This window comes from Ammospiza nelsoni, chromosome 17, assembly GCF_027579445.1.
Source record: "Ammospiza nelsoni isolate bAmmNel1 chromosome 17, bAmmNel1.pri, whole genome shotgun sequence".
NCBI classification, from domain to species: Eukaryota; Metazoa; Chordata; class Aves; order Passeriformes; family Passerellidae; genus Ammospiza; species Ammospiza nelsoni.
The window spans coordinates 3,703,905-3,729,880 of record NC_080649.1 but is presented as its reverse complement, the minus strand read 5'-3'; the positions used below and the strand labels follow the sequence as shown (position 1 = coordinate 3,729,880).

The window sequence follows — 25,976 nt, the reverse complement described above, 5'->3', positions numbered from 1 at the left end:
AATTGTTCTGTGTCAATAAACTTTTGGTCATTGCAGTGAAGCAAAGGATGGGTAAGAGTGTATAAAAGTTGTGTGGTGAATAAAAATACAAATGTTTCCATATTTGTCTTTTTCCTGGAATAGTAATGCCTTGTGTCCCTTATTTGGCCTCTGGTTTTTTGATTTTTTTGTGAATTAGCATATTGTGAGCATCCACTGTACCACTTTCCTAAAGGAAGGAAAACAAACAGTATTATTCACATTCACAGATTTGCAAGGTTTGTTTGTTTTCTGTAATTTAGTTTTTCTCTGTAGTTTGTTGGCCTGAAGAGACACATCAAAGGGGTTCTGTTTTCTGGAATACAGTTTTTGCATGGGAAAATATATTTAGTGTTTCAGCTGCTCGTGTCTCAGCAGAAAGAGTTTCAGGATATTTATCAGCCACCTGTGTTTGACACAGCCCTTCTCCTGGAACTCCAGTGCTTACCCAACCCTTCAGTCTCAACTGTGTTCAATCCTTATTTTAATTATTCTCTGAAGTAAATTCTGGTGGAAGCCAGGGGTGCCAGGGGCTGAGATCCCAGGAGGTCAGAGCCCTCTGAGCTCTTACTTTTCAGATTTCAGAAGTGAAGGGAAAAAAACAATTTCTCAGGCTGATTTACAGCAGCACTCTGATAAAAATCACATCTGGGCTATTTTTTGTACTAAATCACAGCTTTTACTAGACAAGCCACATTTAAAAAGCTGTAATTTTTCTGCAACCATAAAACAGGATAAAATACCCATTTTGTTTAGCCCTGAGCCTGTAATCTCAGTGAGATCAGATTATAAATACTATAGCAGTCAAACATGATATGGTCTTATCAGGAGTTCCTATGTTCCTCCTGATTATTTTTCATTATTCTTGGTAAAATTCTGCTGTAAAACTTTGCATATTGCCTCTTCACAAAGGAAGCTATTTTGCCAGCCAGGATATTTTCTCTAATTGATAGCATCTCATTAACCAGCTAATTCTTCTCCCCATATGGCAGGTATCGCCTGGCCGGCCTCCCGGGGGAGTACCAGTACAAAAACATCACCAGTGCAGAAATCAACTACTGCTTGGTCAAAGACCTCATCATTTGGACCCAGTATGAAATCCAGGTGGCATCCTACAATGGAGCTGGGCTGGGAGCCTTCAGCAGGCCTGTGACAGAGTACACACTGCAGGGAGGTGAGCAAACCCCAGCAGCATCTCCTTGATCACCCCACAGCTTCCTCAGGGGATGTGCTGCTGGCAATCCCACCTTAGAGCCTGGGAAATCAGTGGTCACTTCAGCCAAATTTGATAGGCAGCTTGGAGCAGGAGCACCTGCAAATTTCAAGTGCCAGATCAGAGCCCAGTCTTTGCTCTGTCTCTGTTGTAGGAAAAGCTGGGAGTGAAATAAAAAATTATCTGTTTTGTTGACCCTCGTGATGATGTGTTGGCACACTTGCAGGTCAGAGTCAGCTGCAGCAGAAGTAATAAATAGAAATGCTGATGAGAGCTGAGGTCCTGGGGAATGGATTTATGGGACCTGTGACAGGCAGGGGCTGAGGTTACCCTGCCAGGAGAGTTGGAGAAAATATGGCAGGGAATTGATTGTATCATGACCAAGGCATGCAAGATGCTACATATGCAATATAGGAGATAGAGTGAACCAGCTGCGTTAGTTCTGATAATCACAGAATACCTTGTTTTAGAAATATGGAATAAATTGCAAGAAAGAAATACAACCTGTGGAGAAAGGGTTCTGAAGCATTTCAGGAATGGTGCAGATACTTTAAAGGAGAAGATAAAATGATCTATAAAGCCCTGATTTTTATGCTACAGCTCCTCCACACTTTTCTAAGTGCTTTAAGAAGAGTATAAATTACACCAACAAAAGGATATGTAATTACTTTTTACAACCAGTGTAAGGCATGTTTACACCTCTAGATTGGTATAAAAATCTGTAGGATAATTAAGTGCCAGGTCCTTAAGGCTTCCATATATTCCCATAATTGCAGGGTTGTGCTGGATGCTGAGCACTGGACAGTACATGGGCTCTACTTTGCTGGTCATAAAACAATTATACTGTTTTAAAAACTAGCAGATTTACAGTGCATCAGTTAATTTTCAATCAGGGAAGAAGATGTAGCTGTTTGTTAATTGTTACTAGGAGTAGGTTATAACATGATTAGATACAGTTTGAGGTGTAGGGAGATCTTTAAGAACAGATTATTCATATGCAACACTAATTAACCACAACAACTGGGGAATGAACTATCTATATTTTGTCTTAGGGCATGTAAAGTCTCATAGTTCAGAGGAGCCTAGGCGCACTCAACCTCATTCTAGAAGTATTTATAGCAGACCTTGAAATGTTTTTCTTGAAGTCTTCTCATTCAGCCAGGATTAATGTTTTCTATCCCACTTAAACACCCAAGCTCTGCAGAGAATTGGTTTGCCCACAGAATTTGAATCCCTTTTGTGATTATGCTTGTAATTCATTACCCTGTTTATTTGCACATTTTAAGCTATCATAGCACCTTAACCTTCCATCTATTAAGGCCCAGGTTTGGACTTCACGCTCTTTTTTCTTAAACCCTGTAATTGACTCTAATTTCCCTTGATATTATGTGCAGTTATTATCATCCTTTATTGATTGGCTGTCTGTTGTCATTTATAAGGGTATAAATCCTCTGTTATAAATTAGGTGTAGTCAGTCCTGCATTCATGTTAATCAGCAAGAGTGTTTAGACTTCAGGCCAACCTGCAATGGCCTCTTTGGCTTCATGTAATTCCTCAGTGCTGGGTAGACATAGAAAAAAACCTGGATATTTCTGATTTATTTCATATTGGTATTTGCTAATAGCTGTTAATAACTACCTCAAGGATGCTGCCACTTCCTGGTGAACCTTGCTGGGTTCATCAAAAGTATATGTCCTGTTTTAAAAAGAGTTTGAAGTCTTTTTACATTTAGAGCTAAAAAGGAAGACTGGCTGGTATAAATACAATTTGAAACTGGATTAATATCCAGTCTCCATATGTAATGTGCTACTGTCCAAATCTCTGCTCCTTTATGTTTATTGTAGTTGAGAAAAGACGGGGAAATCTAGTGACTGCTTCTTGCTCCAGAATGTTTTTCCTAAACCAAACTAGCAGGAGTAAGAAAAAGCCATGTGTAAAACTGCCTTGTAAATCATATTCTGATTTTAATATGAGCAGAGATAAATGTCAAAGACACACACTCCCATCCATCCCCCTTTCCTAGTACCACACCACCACTGTCTCTGCTCTGACATGCATTAAATTATGTGAGCTGTGCTGGCAAGAACCTGTCTGTCTGAGATGAAAAATCCCTCACACTCATCAATGTGCAGGGCAGGCAGAGCCTGGGAGGAAATGAACCCCAGGAGCAGATCAGCCCATTGGCAGGAGCACATCAGCATATTGGCACCTTTGTCATAGGGGCTATTGACTGCCCATATAAGCTGTGGATTTATACCAGGAGCTAGTCTATTAATCCCTTATTAGTCCTCTGGCATTGCTTTAGCCACTGAAAACTAATCAGCTGCTCCAAGCTCCTCAAAAATCACCAACTTCCAAAACACAGCCAAGCTCATGAGGTGCTGATGCATCTGAACTGGGGGAAACTGGTGCATGTTAGTGAGATAAAATGTCAGGAGAACTTACAGGCAGAGCCCTGAATATCCCAGCACAAGGGTCAGACAGGTTGACTGTCTCTAAAATCTTGAAAGTCTTTTCAGAGTGATATTCAGTCTAATCCTTTGATGCTCTGTATATATAGGTCTTTCTTCATCAGAGTTTCTCCAGCTGTTCCTTGCTTTGATGTTACTTTTCACAGGGATTTGTGCCAGCCCTCTGCAAAGGGCAATTTTACTTATTTAAGCATTGTCCTGCAGGACTTCTCATTGCCATATGAAAACCTGAAGTTTCCCAATACCTTTTCATGTAAGAACAGCTTTGTGAAGGTATAAACATCTTTGTGTAGTGACAATATTGTCTCTGCTCTGTACTGTTGGGCATCTTTGCCTTCTTTTGCAGGTTGATTTGCTAAAGCAGCAACTTCCACCCCTTACTTTGGGTCCGTCCCTTTTATCTCACCACTGTGAATATCTCTGAACTCTGTCTTTGAAAAACTCCCACCATTATTTAGATTTAGGCAGGGCAAGGTTTACAAGTAGAGATATTTCTTCCATTAGCCTCTCCATTGACATTAACCACTTCTGTTTCTGCTTTTAGTGCCATGTCTTTCTTTTGATGTATATCTCAAAAGCCAGTCTTATGTCCCAAAGTTCACAGATCTCGACATGTATTTGAATGTTGTTTTGTTTTTCCTTCTTTGTTGTGCATGGACACCTTGCCAGGCCAAGAAGGTCTGAGCAAAGGCCCTTCCTGAGTAAAAGTTACCAGACTAGTGAGTCTTGATGGTGTGGAAAGGATAAAAGCAAGAGGAGTCTGTTCAGCCAGGTCCAAAGCAGCTTCTTCCTCAGGCACTAAGAGATGAATCAGAAGAATGTGTGGAAGAGCCAGAGGAAACCAGTTAACTGAAAGCTTCCTGCTTTATGTAGGAAATAATCTTGAAAAAGGAATCCCTGTCTGCAGAGTGTCCTCTGCAACCATTTACTTTATCTCAGTGAAAAGATATTTTCCTTAGTTTTCCCTCGGGTTTTCTTAGCAAAAACACCTTAAAGATCCTCTGTCATTTCCTTTGGGAAACTTCCAATAGCCTTGGAGCACCCATGGCTGTTTGGGCCCAGCTGCTCCTGTGCAGAAGCAGGTTGGAGTTGTAGTGGCTGGGGGGTTTTATCTTTCTTAGATGTCATTTGCCATCTACTGCTTTTATTTTATTTTTAAATTATTTCCCAAGGTGATGGAATTAGCAGTTGTTTCAGAGAGGCCCCCAGCTGTTAATAAAGAAATAAAATCTTGTCTGTGTGAGAGCCATGCAGGAAAGGAAGGAGGCATTTCCCAGATACAAGAAGCCCAACTCATCAGTTAGTGCCAAATCTCACACTGCTGAATTTCAGAATTCAGATGTTCAGATGTGTAGTGTTACAGAGACCCCTTTTGCTAGGCACCCACTGCAGTTCAGAGCACAGCCCAGAACACCAGCAGGGAGCAGAGGGAAGAGGCTTCCCAGGAGGAATTACAGCTCCACATCCCCACCGCTCCCATGGGATGTGCAGCTCAGCACCTGAGGCTGGTGCATTAAAGGAACATCTAAATCCTCACCTAGAGGAAAACAAGCCTGAGACAGGCAAGCTGCCACCTCAAAGGTCAGGAGCTCCAGAGGAGCCTTTTTTCCAAGGCTGTGCTGAAGATCTATATTTAGGAGCAGGAGTCTGGCAGTCAGAAACTCCACGGGATTTCCATGCTGTTTGCACATGGCCAGAGACAGAATAATTCCATGTACACATGCTTAACCTCAGTGCCTTGTCTCCTCTCAATTATCTTGTCAGTGAAACCCTTTTAATGGTTTTTATCTAGAGTGCTTCCATGACCTTTTCTACTTGGAATGCTGTACATTAACCCACAGTCCCGGGGGCTGAGCTCTCTGCAGATTTCCAAGCACATGAACTTTATCAGGAGCAAAGTAACAGTTGGTTGTGTCTGACCAATTTGATCTGCAGCTCTGAGATGACTCCCAGATGGATCTCCAGTGTGAGATGGCTTTGGAATACTTGCAGACATGATGAAGTGCAGGTTTAAAAGCTGGGAGTGTAAATACTTGGGGATTACTCTTGAAGCACCTGTTTGACATTGGCAGCTTCTGTACATCTTGACAACAAATTTGTAGGAAGAGGACAGGTATCTACCACTAAATTAGAAAATCCCCTGTGCAGACAGCCAAAGCTTCAGGAAGTTACTCTCCATGATCTTGGAAAAGTATTTGAGTTTTGAAGTGACCAGAAGGTCAATTCTGATTTAGCTTCCCTCAAACTTCTATTCTTTTTAAAATGCAGAAGTGCTCAGATACCCAAGGAAACCTTTAATATCAGGACATAAAAGGAGAATATTATACTGGCACTTTGAAGTAAATTTGAGATTATAATGCCAATATTTTACTGATTAAAAATATAAAAATATATTACAGTATGCCTTCTGCAGTATAATTAAGCTTATGCAAATCAGATGGACCATGTTCTTTCCATCTTTTAAATGCATTAATTGAGATGCAGATGTTGATTTTTCAATAAAGATAACCAAGGAGAAAATGTGATATAAATCATGATTTCCAACATTCTGAAGGTTTTATGTTTTCTGTTCATAATTTTTCCCACTTTTCATATTACAGGAGGTATTTTTTCTGCTATGACCATATATTCTTGTTTCAGAAATTTATCTCCTAATGAACAAAAAATATTTCCTTTGTAAAAGAAATAACTAATGCATTTGGTTATCCACATTCCTAAAACTGTCATAAACCTATCTTCAAGTGTTTGCCTGAGCTCTTTTGAGAACTGTGAGCTCCACAAAGGAAAACTTGGAGCTTGGTGGTGCTCAGTTGATTTGGCTTTCCTGACAGGAGGAGATGAATCTATCAGTGATATCCTGGTGAATTTCTGATAACAAACTAACATGAAGACCTGTAACACAATTTTCTTCTGCAATAACAATCTCTGACAGTTACAATATCTGAATATGCAAATGTGCAGGAAAGTAAGAATTTTGACTTTTAAAAAAGAATTATGCATGTTAACCATTAATTATACAAGGTATTGCACACAAAAGCAGATTCAAATATATCTTGTGGCTCTCATAATAAACAGTTTCATCACGAATATGAATAAGAAAAAAAATGCATTTAGTGGGGGACTGTAGCCAAAGCAACTCATTATGACTGTAGAGTGACTTCAATATTTATGACTGTATCTCAGGATGATTTGGTGAATCTCTTAACTAGAAAAACTTTATGATGTCTACAGGTCATTCAGATAATAGTATAACCTTCCAAAAGCACACAGGGAATTATGATACATGGCAGGAAATAGGGCCTAGATTCTAATGAAAATTTAGAGTACTATCAGATAAACTCTGCTTCCAGAACTCAATAATTATGCATAGTTCATAAATTGTCACATCAAGTTTTAAATTAGGGCAAGAAGGTTCTGACTAATACGCAGCTACTGAGGTTTAAAAAGCTGCAGAGCGAGGTTGTGGAGCCATGGCACAATCTTCAGGGAATTCTAGTGACAGAGGGCATGGGAGTGGATGTTCTTGTCATTTCAAACCTGACGTCCTTGAGGGTTTCTCCATTTTTCTGTGTTGATTTTTCTGGGCTGTGCACATCTCTGGTAAGCGTGCACTGTCCTGTCTTACTATATTGTCAGCGCTAGAATAATGCCCTTTTATGTCTCTTCCAAACAAGTAATAACTTTTGGTTGGAAGAGGGGCAGTTTTGCATTTTTGAACTTCTGTTCTTCATTTCTTATCCATACAAAGACTCATCTTCTAAAAAGTGCTTTGGAACTTGAAAAGTTTTTGCCCTGTTTTTGAAAAGTGTGGAGGAAACCACCATTTCTCAGTGGGAATCGTGGATTCTCCTTAGAAGCACAAATCATTGGGCTTTGGTAGAAACTTTCCCTTGGAAGCAGAAGGAACAAAGGCTTCCAGGCTTCAAAACCACTTGTGGATAGCTCCTCTTTCGTAGAATACAAATGCACATGGCTGTCAATAGTGATATTTTTGAAGCATTATTAAGCTTATTTTATGGGATTTAAAGTGTCTTAGTCCATTTTTTTTGTACTCAGATAGCAGTTTTCTTCTTAAAATTACTATAAGCTTGATAATTTCAGAAAAATAGGCCTGTCTATTAATATTCTTTCCTCTGAGAACTGTAGAAATGACATCTTAAAGCAGTAAGTTGAAGAAATTGCTTGGAATGAGACATTTTATTAAATGGTGAAATATTTAAGTGCTGGTTTTGGTTGTTTGAAGGCAGCATGCCTTTATGTTCCGTGCTTGCTTTTATATTGAGAAAACATCTGTCTAATTAAATCCTTGGCATAAAATGTTTATGCAACTTTCAGTAGATTAGAGGATGTATTGGCTCAGGATATATGTAATCAATTCAATATACATGAATGCATATCATATCAAGATAAAATGAGAACAACTCTCAATTCCCAAGAAAAACCTTTACTACATGTGATATGACTGGTCCTAATCCTTTAAACAGCAGTAAATAATAAACAGATGCTGTTGCCAGATTATAATTCACAATTAAAACCTTAATTGTGCAAACTCCATGTTTTCTTGTCTGATCTGGAGAATTGAGCAGCATTAAGGGACTCAAGAAATTTTTCTCAGAAACTCTTCATTCTCCATGCACTCATGGATGACTGAAAGAGCTGTGCTCACCTATCCTTACGTGGCTCAAGTCTTTCTGAGAAACTCCTCTGCAGGATAATAAGCTGCAGAAGCCATTTCTCCTCCTCCCCTTGAAGGGATCTCCAATTCCATCACAGGATGAGAAATTAACCCAATTACCCTGCTTTCCAAATCACTGCTGCTGCACAGGAAGTACATCCCTCTTTCAAGGTTGTTATTACTCTGTGACTTGCAAGTGACACTCCGTGGGTTCTGTGTTCATTTTTCTCTTTTTCCTCTCATTCCCTCTCCTCTCTGTTTTTGCTTTGTTCCCTCTCTGCTCCTGGGAGCAGTGCCCACAGCTCCACCTCAGAACGTGCAGGTTGAAGCGGTGAATTCCACGACCATCCAGTTCTTCTGGAACCCTCCACCCCAGCAGTTCATCAACGGCATCAACCAAGGCTACAAGGTGAGTACACACTTCAAATAATGTCTGCATTAACAGTCCTGGTGTTCTTCGGGAACTTCAGCTTTATGATCTCTGAATCTCCAAAGTGACTCTGTGCTTTCAGGAGCAGCTTACAGAGGTAAGATAAAGAGAGAAGTGAGCAGATGTTGCTCCTAACAGAGCTTGGAGCAGCCTGGGATAGTGGACGATGTCCCTGCCTGTGGCAGAGGTTGGAACTGGATGATCTTCAAGGTCCCTTCCAACCCAAACCATTACATGATTTTAATATTTGCAATTTATGTAAGTTCTGAAAAGGGAATGTGTCATAGCATAGAAGTCCTCATACTTTTGTCATTTTCCTGGAGAGTTTCCAAAGCCAGAAAGCAATTCCATGTCAGTTTGGAAAGTCACCTCAGGAGACATGTCATTGTGGCGCTGAAAACCAACCTTGAGGTTTCTGTTTATGCTAATGCAGAATCACCATTTATTTCACTGGGAATCAAGGCATCACAATAAATAATTGCCTTGACTTTCCCACTGTGATGATCTGAGAGATTTGAGAATGTAGAATTTATTAATCAGGCAACATCTGTTGGAGTGCACAGAGCGGAGAGTGCTTAGCAGAGCCTCTGCCCAGTGGAGTGTTTGCTGAGGAGCTGGGTAGGGTGGTTTGTTCTCAACAGAGCCTCCATCAGTGATTCAGCAGTCAGGGCATAATAAATAAAGGGTTTAAAAACCTCCATAGAGAGAACAATGAGAAATCTTGCCGGAATCTCAGAGCAGGAAAAGGGAAGTATGGTCTATGAGCAGGGAGGAGCAAGGTTGATTGGAGTGCTGGGTGGAGTGATTTGAGGAGGATGTTGTAGTTCAAAAGACAAGTTGTGAATTAAGAGATTGTACATGGATTTGAGATGTTTCAGAAGATTTGATCCTTCTCTAAGAATGTCTCAGAGTGACAGAGAACTGAGACAGAGATATGCATGGGAATTTTGGTATTTCTGCCCAAACCAATGTATTTCTCATGAGGGCCAGCAGTGGTTTGAGAATCTCACTGCTGAAGAAGTAAATAAATACATGGAGATGTGTGTGTCTGCTTCCGGCAGGGATAGCTCTCAAGGCTCAGTGACTGACAGGGCTGCAGCACAATACCCTGGAACTCCAGCACAGAAATAGCACTTGGCTTCTGTTCAGACTCTGGAGAATAAAAGCACTTTTGGGGTTCAGTGGACTGCAGTGCACTGTAATTTTCTGCTGCAGATCCAAGCATAGTGAACCCATGTTTGCAAAAGTCTTATTTCAAATTTTCATTCTCTGTTATATTCAGAGTTTCAGTGTAAAGGTCCTTCATCTCATTGCATAGTTCTACCTCTAATTTTTGTTTCAATTTCTTCAGCAATGCTATAAAAGAAGTAAAATTGTCGTTTGTATCTGTCAGTGGCCAATAAAACCTTCTGAAATTTGCAAAATTTGTATTTCTTTGATTGCAGTAGATTGCCATAGCTTTTACCAACCTGCTTCTCCCATGGGTTGGGAACTGCAGTACAAAGACTGCGTGAGATCATTTCTGTCACTCGTTTCTAGAGTAGCTTTCTGTATGATTTATAAGTTTCTAGTAGTCAAAGCCAGGCCTTTGCCTTTCTTAAGGATTAAACCCATTTTTTCCTTTAACTGACAGAATTGCTCACCTGTGTTTTCTGCACACATTTCCTCACAAACACGCGCTCAAGAGTTCAGTCTTCCAAAGTTATAAATGCCAATCGTAATGCACAGAGGTGATTTAGAAAAGAAAATAAAACTTACTTTCCTCTTCAGCCATTATACATTTTTATCTTTTCTTTGAAATTTATTTGCATCTCAATAAGTTGTAAAGTGCACTTTCTCCAATATGAAATATTCCTAACAAAATTACTCCTAATAGTCCCCTAACTGTGCTTTCTGGTTATCAGAGACTCTAGACATTGGCTGAATGTGTCAAATATGGCTTATTTATTTCAGGTATCTATTCATGTTTATGAGCCAGAAATCAATACAGGTACCATGATTTAAACAGATACTGAGTCAGGCCTGAAATTTTAACATTCTCCTGTAAGCCACATTATAAGGATTTTTGGACAAAATAAAAATTTCATAGACACTTTCAAGTTTTAGACCCCTAAGCCTTTAAGGCTATTTCAAAAATTGTTTCAGAATTTCAAAGTCGTTTGCCAAAAATGAATTTTTTAAGTCCTCATTTAGGTACCTACACATGAGGTATTGCACTCTCAGAGATATTGATCGCCCAGAACATCCACTGAGATGAATGAAACCTGCAAGACTCAGCTCCTCTGACAAGCACCCTATTTTAAATGCATGAAAATGTCTTCAGGAGTCTAACTTTTGGGACTCAGGTGTTGAAAATTGTAGTAATCATCTTTACAACCGTTTTTCTATTCTTTCTGTAGTTCCAGAACCGCTTGAATCATTCACAGCGTGGATGTCCCCAGTCCACTGAGCCTGTAATGCTCCCAGCCTGTGAGGCAGGGCTGCTCACTGGGGTGTGGGGGAGCTCTGGCAGGGGCAGGAGGGTGTGTGTCCCCATCTCTCTCCCTCTGATCCCAATAACCTCTCCAGACTGTGGGATCTTTAAAGAAAACAAGATAAAGCTTTTATGACAGAGTAGCACTGAAAGTCCTTTTCTTCCTTCTGCGTGCTTTCAGCAGCAGAGACTGGCCAGGCTGATGAGACAAAAGGCTCGTGTCATCTGAATAATGATCTGCCATAATTTTGGCATTGCTCAGCAGCAGCCATGGAGAATTGCAGTGCTGGTGGATCCCCATCAGCAGTGAGTGTTACAGACATCCCTCCAGTGTCACAGAGCTGCATCCATCTGTTCAGCATCAGGGCTGACAGTGCTTTAACAGCATTGCTTGCTTCTTTGCAATCAGATTAAGATGGTTTTGGCAGCCAAACCAACTTTGATTCCAAACAGACACAACTCTAATGAGAGCTCATCCCTGTTTGAATCTCCCAGCTCCTGGCGTGGCCGGTGGATGATCCAGAGAGTGCGACCGTGGTCACCATCGCTCCGGATTTCCATGGGGTCCACAGTGGCTGCATCACCAACCTGAAGAAATTCACCAGCTACTACACCTCAGTGCTGTGCTTCACCACCCCAGGGGATGGCCCTCGGAGCCCTCCCCAGCTCCTGCGCACCCTGGAGGACAGTGAGTACCCCAATTTTAAACCTCTCTGCTTAAAATTCGGCCTTGGCTTCACAGCAATCTCTTCTCATGTGATCTCAGCCAGTTTTCCATGGATGTTCTTTCAGCCTGTGGCAAATATTTGATTTTTTTTTTTTTTTGTTTCATTATGGACTAAACCTGGATGAATTTTTTTTATATTGATGATTAGCTAAGAGCTTCATAGTCTGGTTCAGCCAACACATAATGCATTGTCTGCAAATCCTTTTGCTCTTAAATCCATGTTCAGGCACCCAAATAAATATGAATTGATCTTCTTAGGAACTGAGCACTGGAACTTCCTGTGGAGGTCAATGATTAATTCACAATTGTTTCCTGCTGTTACTCAATAAATTGAAAATGTCTGTATCTATATTACATTGCAAGTGTTTCTGTGAAAGAACCAGGATCACAGCAAGGCAGTTTCTTGCATCCTGAAAAACTGGAGGCAGAATTAAATAAAATGAACTGAATGGTTTAGAATGTAAATTATTTCCTGCATCAGAAAAAGGCTTGGTCTCTGTGGCCAAAGTTGTTTTCTCAAGACATATTTGGGCCTAACAAGTGCAGTGTGTGTCTGATACAGATAAATTGACTGTGTCCACAGTGATCTTGGCTCTGGCCAGTGCTTCAGGAGTATCATAAACACTGCTGCACATTTGCAGGTTTAAACCAGAATAAAAAGTGTCTCGTTCATCCATTAAGATATTGTTTTTAGAAATACTGCTCTGACTTAATAGGGATCCTTTGGGTTAGTCAGTGTTCCCGTAAAGGAGAATCCAATTGTCATTAACATTCACAGGAATGAGGCTAAAGTGCTAATCCAATTTTTCATGAGATACTTTTGAAGGAACCTGGAGAAAATTATTCTTCCATGGATTTTTCCTAGTGTGGTTACTCTCCTCTATGTACTAGAACTGCTTCCCAGAGGTAGGAATTTAAGGACCAGAAATCTGTGGGAACCACTAATCTGAACTCCAGCTTGTGTGTCTGGGATGAAAGCAAAAGGTGTGGTGGAAGGAGAAACGTGTATTAGGTTCCTTATTATCAGCTTTATCAGCTGCATTATCAGCTTTTTTGCCCATTTTCCTAAGGAAAAAAGCTTTAGCTTTAACTTTTGATGATTTGTAAATGTGTTTGAATTCATCTGTCTTCTCCCTCTCAGCACAGTAGAACCCCATGGTTGATCTCAGTGAGTGCAGAAGGGTGAGAAACCAAAGGTACAAAACTCCTTGGATTTCACAAAAATTTATCAGCTGGGAAGAGAAAAGGGACTTTTAATATTTCTGCTGAAAGAATGGCTGCAGAAATGAACCTTAAATGCTTTCCACAAAGTGGGAGCAGGGGCAGAGTCATTGCCCTGGCTCCTTGAGGCATTCTCAGGGAAATATTGGGATCCTATGCTGATTTAAACACAAGAGAATTCCATCAGGAAACATAAACCAAGAGAGCCATTGTATTTTCTAGATAATCTGAGACATTTCTTGGTGTGTCCAGCTACATGCTGCAAGGAGCCTCAGCAGGAGAGATGAGCAGGGTTGATTTATTTATTTATAAATCCTGCAGAATTGTTTCTCTGGGTTTTCACAGTGCTGGAGAAGTTCTGTGCAGGATGGTGTAATGCATCTTGGCAGAGAACTCCTTGAAGCTGAGTTGCTTCAGGATTTATGTGGTGGGAAAAAAGATTTGAAAGGCCTGTCATTCATGTTCACAGGTGATCATTTTCTGTCTGGATAGCAAAGTTAGGCAATCCTTTAGGAAAACAGGGATCTGTTAGCTGACAAGCTGGAGGTCAGATAAAACCTGGCCTGGACCCACCTGCTCCTGTGTTTCCTGATGACTTTAAAATTGGGCTGCAACTGCAGGGCCTGATTGGAGCAAAGCTTTGTGAGTGTGTGGTTTCAATATCTGCAGCTCCACAATCCCAAACTGTGATAATTCCATGCTCTTGTTGGGCATTCCTGGGCTCAGCAGTTCTTCTGTGTGCTTTGACTACTGGGTACTGCAGAGTGGGTTTGGGAATTTTCCTCCCTGGGACTGCAGAATTGCAAATGGGGTTGTAGCTGACCTACGGCAGGGTTTGGGCTTTTTTTGTCATAGCTGGAGGGGAATAAGAGGCTGGACTAAATTGAAGAGGAAACAAAACATGAAATTGCAGACAAGAAATTGCCAACTGATGTTAATGGAGCTGGAGGATACTCGGGCAGGCATCCAATGACAGAAGCACAGTGAATATCAAGTGAACAAAACCTCCTTTTTCCAGTGCCTCGATTGAGGACAGAACAGCATTTGGATCAAAAATCAGTCAGGTTGTCTCCCCTGAAGATCAAAATTGAGGGAGGATGGCATATTCTTGACAGTCATTCCATTTTATGCTCTTTCATTGCACACTAGGGAGCTGAAATTTTTAAGAGCTCTTGAGCTACATCATAAAAACCCTTTAAAAAGTTTCACACACTTGTATTCATTTCACAGAAGACAGTTGCCATTATGTTGGACATTTTTAGAGTTGTTTGGAGGGAATTTATCCAAGCAGTGACTCGTGACTCTGTCCTTGCTGTCACCTTGCATAGAGAAAAGGCTCTTTCCCAGGTGAGGAGATTGCTGGTGGTGTTGCTGCACAAAACAGGGCAGGCAAACACCTCACAGGTATCCTTGAGGGAAAACAGCAATGCTGTTAGATCTCCACACACTTGGGATGGTGACTGGGTGAAATAATTGACATGATGATAGCCAGAGTGTTTCTTCCCACCTTGCCTTCTCCTCTCACTGAGCTTTCCAGCCTCCCTTAGCCCAGCTCAGGGCCATATTTCTCCATCCCCAACCCTGCCACGTGAATCTGATCCCAGTTAAGGAGTTCACCCATTAACAGCTTTCCTTTTCTGATTTGCCAGAGCCAGGAGCTGTGGGACACCTGAGTTTCACTGAGATTCTGGACACCTCACTCAAGGTCAGCTGGCAAGAACCTGTAGAGAAGAATGGCGTCATCACAGGTATCAGCTGCTATCTCTGCTTTTATTCTTTTGTTTATTCAGTGTGTGGGGGATGGAATGTGTTTCTGCAGTGCAAAACTGTGTAGTGGAGCATTTAGGGAGAATTTGGGCTGTTGCTGGTTTCCTGGCCCCTCCTCTGGGTAATTGAGATGTCACCAGGGAGTGTTACACAAAGTACAGCTCCAATTACTGGCAGCTCATGATTGTGCTTACTGGAAAAGCAGTTTGTGTTAGAAATCAGCTCCCCACAGGGCATCTGGTCTTGTTAAATCCTCTGTGACCTCCACCTGCTTTACTGAATTTTTGGAAATTTGTGAGGCCGTGCTTGGCCTTTGCCCCAAGGGTGGGGGGTCCCTATGCAGAGCTCACAGCTGTAAAGTCTGGATTGGCATTGCTGGGGTTTGCAATCAAGACCAAGCCTGAAATCAGCAGAATCCTTCCTCTGTGATCAAGTGGTCTGGCTGTGGACTGCATGACAGAATTTGCATGTCATTATTTAATCTGTTATAAACTACCACAAGGGTTCTCTTGTTTCCCTTTGATGAGTCTGCCATTTGACAAGCTATTTATCTATTTACTGTATGCCAGTCTAGATACAACAGCAGCAACTTCATTGTTTTTTTATAAAGGAAGGTATAAATACTTGAGGAAACCTCTAGTTCTTATCAACAGAGGCAATATTGTTTTCAGATGGGAAACTATTGCAGCTGCACAGGATGGACCTTCCATTTAACAAAGGTTTTCAAGGTTTTGAAGCACAAAAAAACTCCCAGATTTTAAATTACTGGAGTTAGTTGGGAAGGGGAAAAGTAATTTCATGTGGATCAAAATATTTTGGTTTTAGAGTTCTAAAATGTTTAATTTTTTTAATTACATTACCATTTTTTAAAAATGCATTTCAGGAGTTTAAAAAATCAGGTTTTCTGACCCTTGACCACTGAAATATTATATCAGTGTAATTGTCTGGAGGTGTAATTTTTTTGACAGGTGTAATTATTTTGATAGGGTTTCCCTTGTCAGTGTTTTCCTCTCTGGATCTATGACGAACATAATTTGTAGCTGTGTGCTCTGAGCTGTTTGTGGAGTCCTCACGCAGATCACCTCCTGCCACTCCACCGTGGAAACCTGCCTGAAATATGCACTGATTTAAGTGGTTTGGGAATAGAACCTAATGACTCCTGAGAGCAGAGCAGTATTGATTCAGTGAGGATGGCCAAAGCCTTGCAAGCCCAAGTGCTTAAATTTAGGTACCTCCACCCAGGATGATGTAATAGTGCTCCTTGTTAAGCAGCAGGTAGCAGCTCTGCAGAATTACTTTGCTAAAAACAAGCTGCCCCCTCCCAGAATGGGTTGAAACCAGATGGAGCCAAATGATGGACTGGGTTGTATTTGGGGTAAATTGTTTCAGAAGGAATCACCTGAAGACATTTCATGACAAAACACCAGTGTGAAAATGCCCAGCAGAGTCTATAAGGAAAAAAGAAACCTCCTTAATGATGCAAATTGCATTTGGGATAGAAGAGCAGCAAAACTGTTCATGCCCTGAGCACCTCAAAGGTTTAGAGAGGGCTGCTTGGAGATCTGAGTGCTCAGGGAGGCAATTATTCATCATTTCTGCTCATTGATGTCTTTACTGGACCTTCTTGTTCCCTGCAGGGGCTCTGGGAGGAGGGAAGCAGGGAGGGGGTGCCCAGCAGCCAACCTGCTCTGGGAAATTGCCCATTACTCTTGCTGTAAATCTCAGTATCTTCCTCGTCCCCTCAGCGAACGTTGATTTATGAGGATCTGGATGTGGACGGACAGTTTGTGATTGGGTGTAGTGCTCTCATGTAGAGAATTTACTCCACATCAACAGAAAATTATTTCTGAAACTCCTCTGGTCATTAGTTCCCGTTAGGCAGTGTGTTGTGGAGTGCCAGAGTGTGGGGAAAAGATCTGTGGCACCTTCCCTGTCCTCTCTCACACCGGAGCCAGGGGAATCCCTCTGGAAAATCCAGCTGTGCTGCCCAGGCAGGGCTCACATCTGTAACACAGGGAGTGTGTTCTCACCAGCCACATGGCCCAGAGTTCTGCCCATCTGCCACCCAGTGTGGCTGCAGTGCTACTTGGGGGTGCAGTGCTAGTTGTTCCTTTCCTTCAGCACTTTTTTTTCCATCTGTTTTTGTTATGCCTGATTGCGTTTGGCTTTGTGTCTGCTCGCTGTGTACGTACAGATTTTCTGTTCTCATCTTTTATATGACAGGAATTTAACTATGCATTGGGGACTGAAATCCCTGACAGTAAATACTGCCTCTTTGCCTTTTCTTCAATTTACACGGAAACTTGGGATATTTTTCTTGGTGAACATTTTTCTTTCTTTCCCCAGGAAATAAATACATAGGGACTATGTGCTTAATGGGCGGGAAAGCTGGGTCTCTTCTGTGGTCACAAGGGAGAAGAGATAAAATGTCCAAAGAATAATCACCAACATTTGATGTATAACCTAAGCTTATCCAGATGGGAAAGGAGATATCTCAATCACTGAAGATTGCCTGGTGTGTGCTGAGTGCCAATTTCTATTGTCCATAAGCAACAAATGGATAGAGGGAGAATTAAAAGTCCCCTGCTTATCTTCCTCTGGTTATTTATTGTCTGGAACAGGCTGCACCCACAGCTATTGAAAAAAAAGGGTGCTTGTGATGGTCCTTCTGTCTGCAACTCCTTCGTGCCTCTGACTGAGCATCAAACAAAGGGAACAGTCAGCCCCCACCTTTCTGCTCACCCTCTGTTAATTCAGGCAACAGAGCCCTTAAACTTTGTCAAAATCTTCCTACAGATTACAGTCCTGTCTGTGCTACATCAGCTCTGGTCTGGCAAATGATTCTTAAGCCTATTCAAAGAGCATCAAAACACCACAGTGTTTCCAAGAGATCAGTAAATTACTGAGTTAATTAATTCCCACTCAGATAATTGTTTAAAACCAGTTCCAGATGAGCATTCAGGAGTTTTTCCCCTTCCCCTCTGCAGTGCAAAGTCAGAGGAGCATTTGTGGTGTAGCTGGAATTGCTGAAGCATCACCTCCCTTTATCACTGCCCCCTCACCTGAAACATAATTAGTGACTGTGTGAGCATACTGAGCCCATTCTCATGCAAAATCAGGTCAAGATGAATCCCTGTCTGTGATGGCAGCTCACAAGAGAGGACTGAGAACATCTCACACCTCTCACACTCTTGCAGAAATATTTGTCTCACCAGCTTTTGGCTCGTGAGATGATTCATTCTTGCTGGTTAATACCATGAGGGATTTTGCTGCATCAATTCATATATGTTAATCAGCTTATCATGTCTTTTTATTTAAAAAAAAAATAAAAAAACCCTTCAAGCCCTCCAACTGGTCTGAATTCCTCATCTTAGATGATGGGAACAGGAACCCAGTAGGGAGTTGCTCTAGCCAGTTTGCCTTGTGCATGGTTCACTCAGTGGGATTCCTTTCTGTTAGTCCTTTTCACTCACTTCAATTTCACAGGCATTCAAGAGCTATGTGTATTTTTTTTTTCACCCTCTGAGTCAAATCACAAAGAAAGCGGCAATCAAGCAAACTTTTCAGACATGCTCTCCAAGGACTGGCACAGCAAGGTTCACATGGGTTCAAATGAGAATAAAGTGGGACTGGGCAGGAGGAGGACAAGCAGATTTGGAGGTAAAATTGAGCAAATCAGACAGTGGAAAGTTTCAAAAGTTCTTGGAAGGCAAGTGGTTATCAAAGAGATAAAAAGGAAAGTCTGGTTATGATAGAAGAATAATATGGAGGTCAGGGCAGGTGCAGCTTTGGACAATGCATTGGCTCCAAGATGGTTTTGAAAGAAAGGATAATGATTCACCCTGCTGAAGGATTTCTGCAAGGAACAAGCAGTGGGGAGTAGAGGTTTTTCAGTTCCTAGAAGATTCCCACAATGTTCCTGCCTGCTTGTTATTGGCAGATTTCTGAGTATTTCTAGACAGGCAGCACTGAAGGTTACTTCAGCATGCAAAGGGAGAAAGCCCTGCTAAGCACATAGAGATTTTAAATTAGATATTCCAGTAGATGTTATATTTCCCAGTGTTTCTTCCTGTTTGCTTTGTAGAGTTCACAGAATAAAAGTCCACCTTTCTGTCAGGTTATTTCCAGTTTTCCAGGCCATTTCATACCAAGCAAGGAAAAAAAAGACAGCTGAGACCTCATGTCCTAATGACAGGGAGATAATGCTCTGTGGGGTACCTGCATCAATTGTTTATCGGAAATAACAATATTTTTAAAATACTTGGGTATTTTAGCCAGTGTTTACTTCAAGAAGGGTTTTTTCCTGTTTATAGAAGGCAATCACAAGGAATGGCATAAGGAACAAGGATCCACCACTGCCCACATGGCCACGCATGAATTCTCTGGGTTCTTGGTGCCCCCCTGAGCTGTGGGTGATTGGAAATAACAATATTTTAAAAATACTTGGGTATTTTAGCCAGTGTTTACTTCAAGGAGGGTTTATAGAAGGCGATCACAAGGAATGGCATAAGGAACAAGGATCCACCACTGCCCACATGGCCACGCAGGAATTCTCTGGGTTCTTGGTGCCCCCCTGAGCTGTGGGTGATGTGTTTTGCAGGGTACCAGATCTCCTGGGAGGTGTATGGCAGGAACGAGTCGCGCCTGGCCCGTAGCCTGTCCAACAGCACCCTGGAGTACAAGATCACGGGGCTGTCCTCCCTCACCACCTACACCATCGAGGTGGCGGCCGTCACCGCGCAGGGCAGCGGCTGGGTCACCTCCTCCACCATCTCCTCTGGAGTACCCCCAGGTTGGTCAAACTGCAGCGAACAAAACAAAACAAAACCTGCTGGTTCTTGGTGTTTCTGTGTTCCAAAGGTCACAGGTTACTTCAGTTCAGCGGTAATAAAAGTTATTTTATTTGTAAAGCACTGGAGTTCTCTGCCGCGTAATTTGGATTTAATTTCTGGGGCAGACTGAAATGTTAAAGGGAAGATATTTGCTGTTTGAAATTTCCAGGAAGTTGAGGATGTTTAATACAAATACCAAAAAAATGTGTGGGTATGACAATGGAATGGACAAAGTAATAAAGTGGATACAATACAGAATCTCTTGACATTTACAAAGTGACATCAAAATGAAGCCTGAATCAATTCAAAGTGTTGCTTTGGGGCAAAAAACAGAGTTTGGGTGATATTAAAAGGGAAAGGATTTTCCATGTGGAAGTAATATAGCTTATGTCAACTATGAGTGTCTCACTTGTGTAGCGAAACTAAAATCTTATTTACAAGAATTTGAAGTTTTGGCCTGAAAAAACATTTGGGAGGAGGCAGTTCTGTCCCACGTTGTCTGAGCTACCATTTGGGCACCTGTGCATTTACCCTTCTTGTATTTTCTTTTTAAAATTCTACACTCCACCCCATCCAGTGTAAAAGGCAAACTAAACAGCCAATTCATACCTCAAATAAGCAGTTTCAGTTAATATAGATGTTACACAAGTAGAATTTTCCAAAGTGGAGCAGTTATTGCTCATCACTGAGGGAATCCAATTTTTCCCTTCCCCAGTATTATTTAACTTTTCTGTGTGTCCCAAAGTATGTTTGCCCTTCTGTTCCCTAATCGTAGGTAATTATGACAAGCTGCAGACTGGATCAATACCATGATATCTGATGGCAGGGTGCCTGCCAGATAACAGCATTATCCCACTTGGGCAGGGTTAGTTGATCGATCGTGGTTCCCACAAATGTGAAGTAAGAACCAAGAAATACTGGGTATTTGTGCATATCTGAAATATATGCCAAAACCCTGCCCAGTTTTGGCCTTTTGCAGTTGCACAGAGTGCAGAATTTTCATAAAATTACAGAATGGTTTGGTTTGGAAGGTACCTGAAAGATAATTTAGTTCCAACCCCCTGCCAAGGGCAGGGACACCTTCCACTATATAATTACTGATTATAATAGTTATTTCCATTTGTTATAAGTGCAGGTAACTATTGAGAATTTATTATAAACACTCTATATTTAATCTCTTTCCTGAACTTGCTTTTGTTGTTAATTCAGATGATATTAAAAATGTAAATGCCACCGTAATCTTCACTGATGGGAGGCAAAGATCTGATTAGGGCTTCAGATTTTTCCTTGTAGGAGGTCACCCTCTTTATTTGCTACAGGAATTGAAAAAAAAATCACCTACTTTATCAAGCATTAGGAATGCCCTGAAAAACCTAGATATTATAGGTCAATATTAAATACACTACCCAAAACTTTGAGCTTTTTCCAGTTGTAATTGTATGTCCTCTAAGAAGGAAATAAACATTATTGTAATTTAATTCTGAGGAAACAGAAATTCAGTGGAACTAGGTGACTTGGCAGACATGGAGCTGGGAAGTGCCTTCCCCCAGGAACCACCAGGGTTTGTTCATTGGGAAGCTTCTCTAAAGCAGTACCTGTAATTCTGTAGATGTTCTCTTTCTTTTCTCATTTGATCTGTGACAATGTGGTGCATGCTCAGAGCAGAAATAGTAATGCTGTGGGTAAAACTCTGCCAAAAAGAAAAGAAAAATAACCACAACTGGTGCAAATGGAGCCCTTTTCCCTTGGAAACTGAATGTCAGCTTGTGCTACTGGCTGACAAAGAGTGTTTCTACCTCTCATTTATTTTTCTCTTTCTCCAGAACTTCCAGGTGCTCCAACCAACCTGGTGATTTCCAACATCAGCCCTCGCTCTGCCACGCTTCAATTCCGCCCGGGATACGATGGCAAAACCTCCATCTCCAAGTGGATAGTGGAGGGCCAGGTATGTCCCTGACAAAATTATCTTAATGAAGTTTCTGGGGGCTTAAAATGAGCCTAAATGATGAATTACCCTTGGGATTTCAGTTTTTGCTTAACTTTGGAGCAGAGCTCCTCTGTAAATGCTGGAGTTGCTGTCCAGGGGTTCTGGGAAGGTTGGGATGCAGGGGAGTTTGAGGGGCTCAGTTCAGAAATGTCTGTCAGCCAGAGAGAAAAGGGTCAGATGGATGCTGGGACTTCTGTTCAGAAGAACAACAGAAAAAAATTATGTATAACATATAAAATGTATATATGTATGTGAGAATGCTTGTCCTTTAAATAATTCACGTGGGGTTTTGTTTATGTTCAGAAGAGCACCAGGTACACCATAAACAGCACACACAGCAGAGCTTCAGTCCCATCTTTCTATTTCGAAAAGGATTTGAAACTTGTGCTCAGGTTCTGTGAGGTGTCTTTTCAAAAGTTTGGAATTATTATCTCATAGATTCAGAAGTATAGGAAGAATTGCACTGAACAGTAAAGATACCATTATTCATGAGATTGAGTGTATTTTTCTATCTTGTAATGGAATATATCAAGGTTTTCTATCCAGGCCTCTAGATATGAATAGGATGAATTCTCTTCTCCATCAGCTTTAAACAATATCCCTCTTTCTGCTGTCATTATGCCTTGGAGGAGTTATATATTCCTCATTTGTTCTCCTGACAGATGAGCTTTGCTTCTTCCTTTCCTCCCACAGGTCTTTATAAATACTGTAATCTGTTTTTAAGACCAAATGTTGGACTTCTTAAATCACCATCACCACTTAGACATGTTGATACAATCACTTCACTTGGTAATGAGATTGTTGTGAACAAGTTGGTACATTTTGTGCCATTTATATACACATTATGGCATATTACAGAATTAAACACCAAAATCCAATAATATGGTGGCTTAGCACATTCTGAGAAGCATTTTCCTGCTGGAGCACTGCATTTGATGTTGGTAGGAATTTGTTAATTCAGTGAGTTACAGAATGCTGCTGAAGTGAAGCAAATTTGAATGCTTTAAAACTGCAGTGATAATTGCCATGAAGTTCATCTGCATCCTTGAAGAGCCCTGGGTACAAACAGTGGTTTGAACAGTCCTTGCTGTGCAGGGAGAGTCTTTCTTGTTCACAAACCCTCACCAACATCTCATGAATCATTAGAAAAGTCCAGGGGTTTTTGGTTCTGACAGATCCAGGAATTATTTGTTCCTTTTGAAGAAGGAGCACAACCAAGTCCTTGAGGAATCTGGGCATTCCTTTTAACCACAGCAACCCTACAGGTTTCTGCTGCACCAACCTCACTGCTCAGCTTCAGCACAACAAGAAATGTTGCTCCTAGTGGATTTCAGGAAAAAAATAAAAACTCTTGCTCACCTGATTAATGAAAATCAGTTCAGGTATGCAGTGAAATTGGTGAGTCCTCAAGGATATAGGAAATCCTGTTTCCAGGATGACAACTGCATATAATCCTTTGTTCACAGCCCCTTTCTGCCAGCACTCCTCTCAAACTCTTTCTCTCTGAAAGTGCAATTTCACAGCACTTTCAGCCAATCTAAAGCAGAGCTCTGGTTGTCCTGCTCCTGTTCCCTCTCCCCATCCCACTTACCAAGACTTTTCCTCCTCCTGCCTTCTATGTGCACTGACAGAGGATAAGACATGGAGCTGCTGTGAGCTTTGATCCAGCCAAGAACAAATGATTTTCAGACAGATCAACTGTGCACAGGCTGTGTGTGATCAGAACATCATTGTGAGGGGAGGGGGTGTGAACATGACACTGGGAGCAGAGATAAGGGCAGGAATACCTCTGTCCCCACTTGAATCTAAACTGCCTTGGACCTGCCCACCTTTCAAAGAGCTTTTGCAAAATTGTTTTTGGGTGCCAGTGCCACCCCAGTGTCCATTTCTGCCTTTGGTGTGGTCTGTTCTCAGCTGGGATTTGTCCATGCTGGGGTGCAGGCTGGTGTTGCAACATCTGTATTTTAGCATGGACAATCATAATTGTTCCTTAGGACTATGCTGGATTGGAGAGCTGTGGCTGTACAATACTGGAATGGAGGGAGGGGTTTTGTCCTTCTGGATCTTTCATTCATTGACCCATGTACAGCTTTTAATAGCAGTGTTAAGTGTCTCATGCCTTGGCATTAAATTAAAAGCCACTTAAGGGGTGGTTTTGCACACTCTGGTTTTAAAGCTGATGGCATTGCCAAGGGACAGGATGACATTCAGCTATAAAACATAATCAGTGATTTGGGCTCTTCATCTGCATCCCTCCTCCTCTGTGAGCTGGGCAACACCTTTGCTTTGGACATCCCTGATAATTCTGGCTCTTCTCTTCCATCTCTACTGGGAATTTACCTTTCACTCTCAATGTCTGAATCCTTACAGACAAAATTCAGCTGCTTTGTATTCACAATCACAACCAACCTGCCGCCAATGTGTTTTTCTTCTTTGTTCCTTTACTTGGCAGAAAGCTTCCTTGGTGAGGGCAGGTCTAGAAAATGTTCCAAGTGCTCCAGTTTGGCTGAGAGCCATTTTTGAAGTCTGATACTTCATGAACAATTTGGATGAGAAACACAGCTGGGAATTCCAGCTGACGTGAAATTTTTGTGCATCTGGCCTTGGTTTCTGCTTTTTGTTCCTGGGTGTAAATTCATGGGAGCCACTGTGGAACTAATTCTCAATTATGTCAATGAGCATGAGAGGAGATCAAGTCTTTAAGAGTTTAGTGTTGGTAGATACTGAAATATCAAGCATTAAAAATCCCATTTCTGTGTTTCTAGTGAAGGTACATCCTGTACTTTTGAAGGGATTTTTTAAAAATCACTAGATTGTTTCTTTTCCATCATTTTATTGAGACTCAGGACTGGAAGAAGCTGGATTTCCAAACAGATAAATATAAAAATGTACCAATGCTGTTTAAAAAATACTTCTAACATTTTTTTAATATTACACAGAGTAGAAATTAAAGGGATGAGGCTCAAATGCAGTGTAAAGGTTCTACTGACACTTGTTCAGAGGGACCAGCAGTCTCACTGCCTTGTGGCATTGACACTCACAGGTAACTTGTTCCTCTACAAAGAATTTCAATAAATCCTTCCAGCCATCTTGTCCTTTCAGATGCAGTCAGAGCATATATTGCTGACCTTTTTTTTTTTTGCAATTTTCAGCCAAGAATGACTACAAATCCCTGCTGGTGTTCATGTAGTTTCATGTTTGTGCTCTCTGGCAGTTGCAGCCCAGTTTTTTCTTTTGTTGGATTTTTTCCTGGGGTTGTTTTTTTTTTCCAGGAAAAATGTGTATAAATTGATCATGGAATGGTTTGGGTTGGAAGGGACCTTGAGGATCATCCATTTTCAACCCACCCTGGCTGTGCCTTGGTGGGTGCCATCGAGCTGATTACAGAATCTGGGGTAGCTTCTGCCCAGTCAGGTGTGTTTTTCTGGTGATTAGCATTATTTGCAGGCAGCACAAGACCTGCAGAATGGCTGAAAGCTGTTTCTGAAGAGGCATCACATTTCCTGGAGCCATGAGTGTATGGGCTATTATAGAGAGTTTTTGCTTAAAGCCTTTCTGCTGTTTTTAGAAAGGTTTTTGTATGAATGTCATGGTGAGCAGGAGCAGAGTTTCAAAGTGGTAAAACCTTTAAAGTATTATCTCTGTGTTGCCTTCTAAAGCTGTGAGTTGGGAAAGAAGTTGCAACTTTAGCCTGGAATTTGTGTGGTTTTGTGGGTGAAGCCAGTGACCCAGATAGGATTCATCCTTTGCACCAGGTGATTCTCTGGGTGTCGTTTTCACTTCAGAGCTGGTAAATAAAGTGTCTGAACCTCTGACAGTTTTATGCCCTTGACAATCTCTAAATCAAAAATGGCTGAATCGATGTAAGGATTTAGTAAGAAAAAAAATTGCACCAGGGCTGACATCCCCTGAACCGAATTTCTCCCAGAGCGATTTCAAATGTGTGAGTTATGGAGCTCTAAAACGAAAACTCTGGCACATCCTGAACTATAGCAGGACAAGGGCTACCTCTGTAATGTACAAGAACATTGTGTTTGCCTTTCTTGCAGTTAGTACTTCATAACTGGAGTTTTGGAGGAGTTTCTGTCTTATATATATGATTTTTTCATGCCAAATTTGAATGTTTTGGGTTTTCTTTTTAAAGTCAGAATTCTGCAACTTT

At 41.4% G+C, this 25,976-nt stretch overlaps 1 protein-coding gene across 1 annotated transcript in view; it reads left to right on the top strand.

The window, feature by feature from the left end:
- The window catches only part of SDK1 (sidekick cell adhesion molecule 1), a 382,049-nt gene that overhangs the window by 270,292 nt on the left and 85,781 nt on the right, over nt 1–25,976 (top strand). The window contains exons 17-22 of the mRNA XM_059484654.1: nt 1,011–1,192; nt 8,671–8,786; nt 11,776–11,968; nt 14,878–14,976; nt 19,596–19,787; nt 21,651–21,772. Coding sequence (XP_059340637.1) covers nt 1,011–1,192; nt 8,671–8,786; nt 11,776–11,968; nt 14,878–14,976; nt 19,596–19,787; nt 21,651–21,772 — 904 coding nt within the window. The remainder of the gene's footprint in view (nt 1–1,010; nt 1,193–8,670; nt 8,787–11,775; nt 11,969–14,877; nt 14,977–19,595; nt 19,788–21,650; nt 21,773–25,976) is intronic.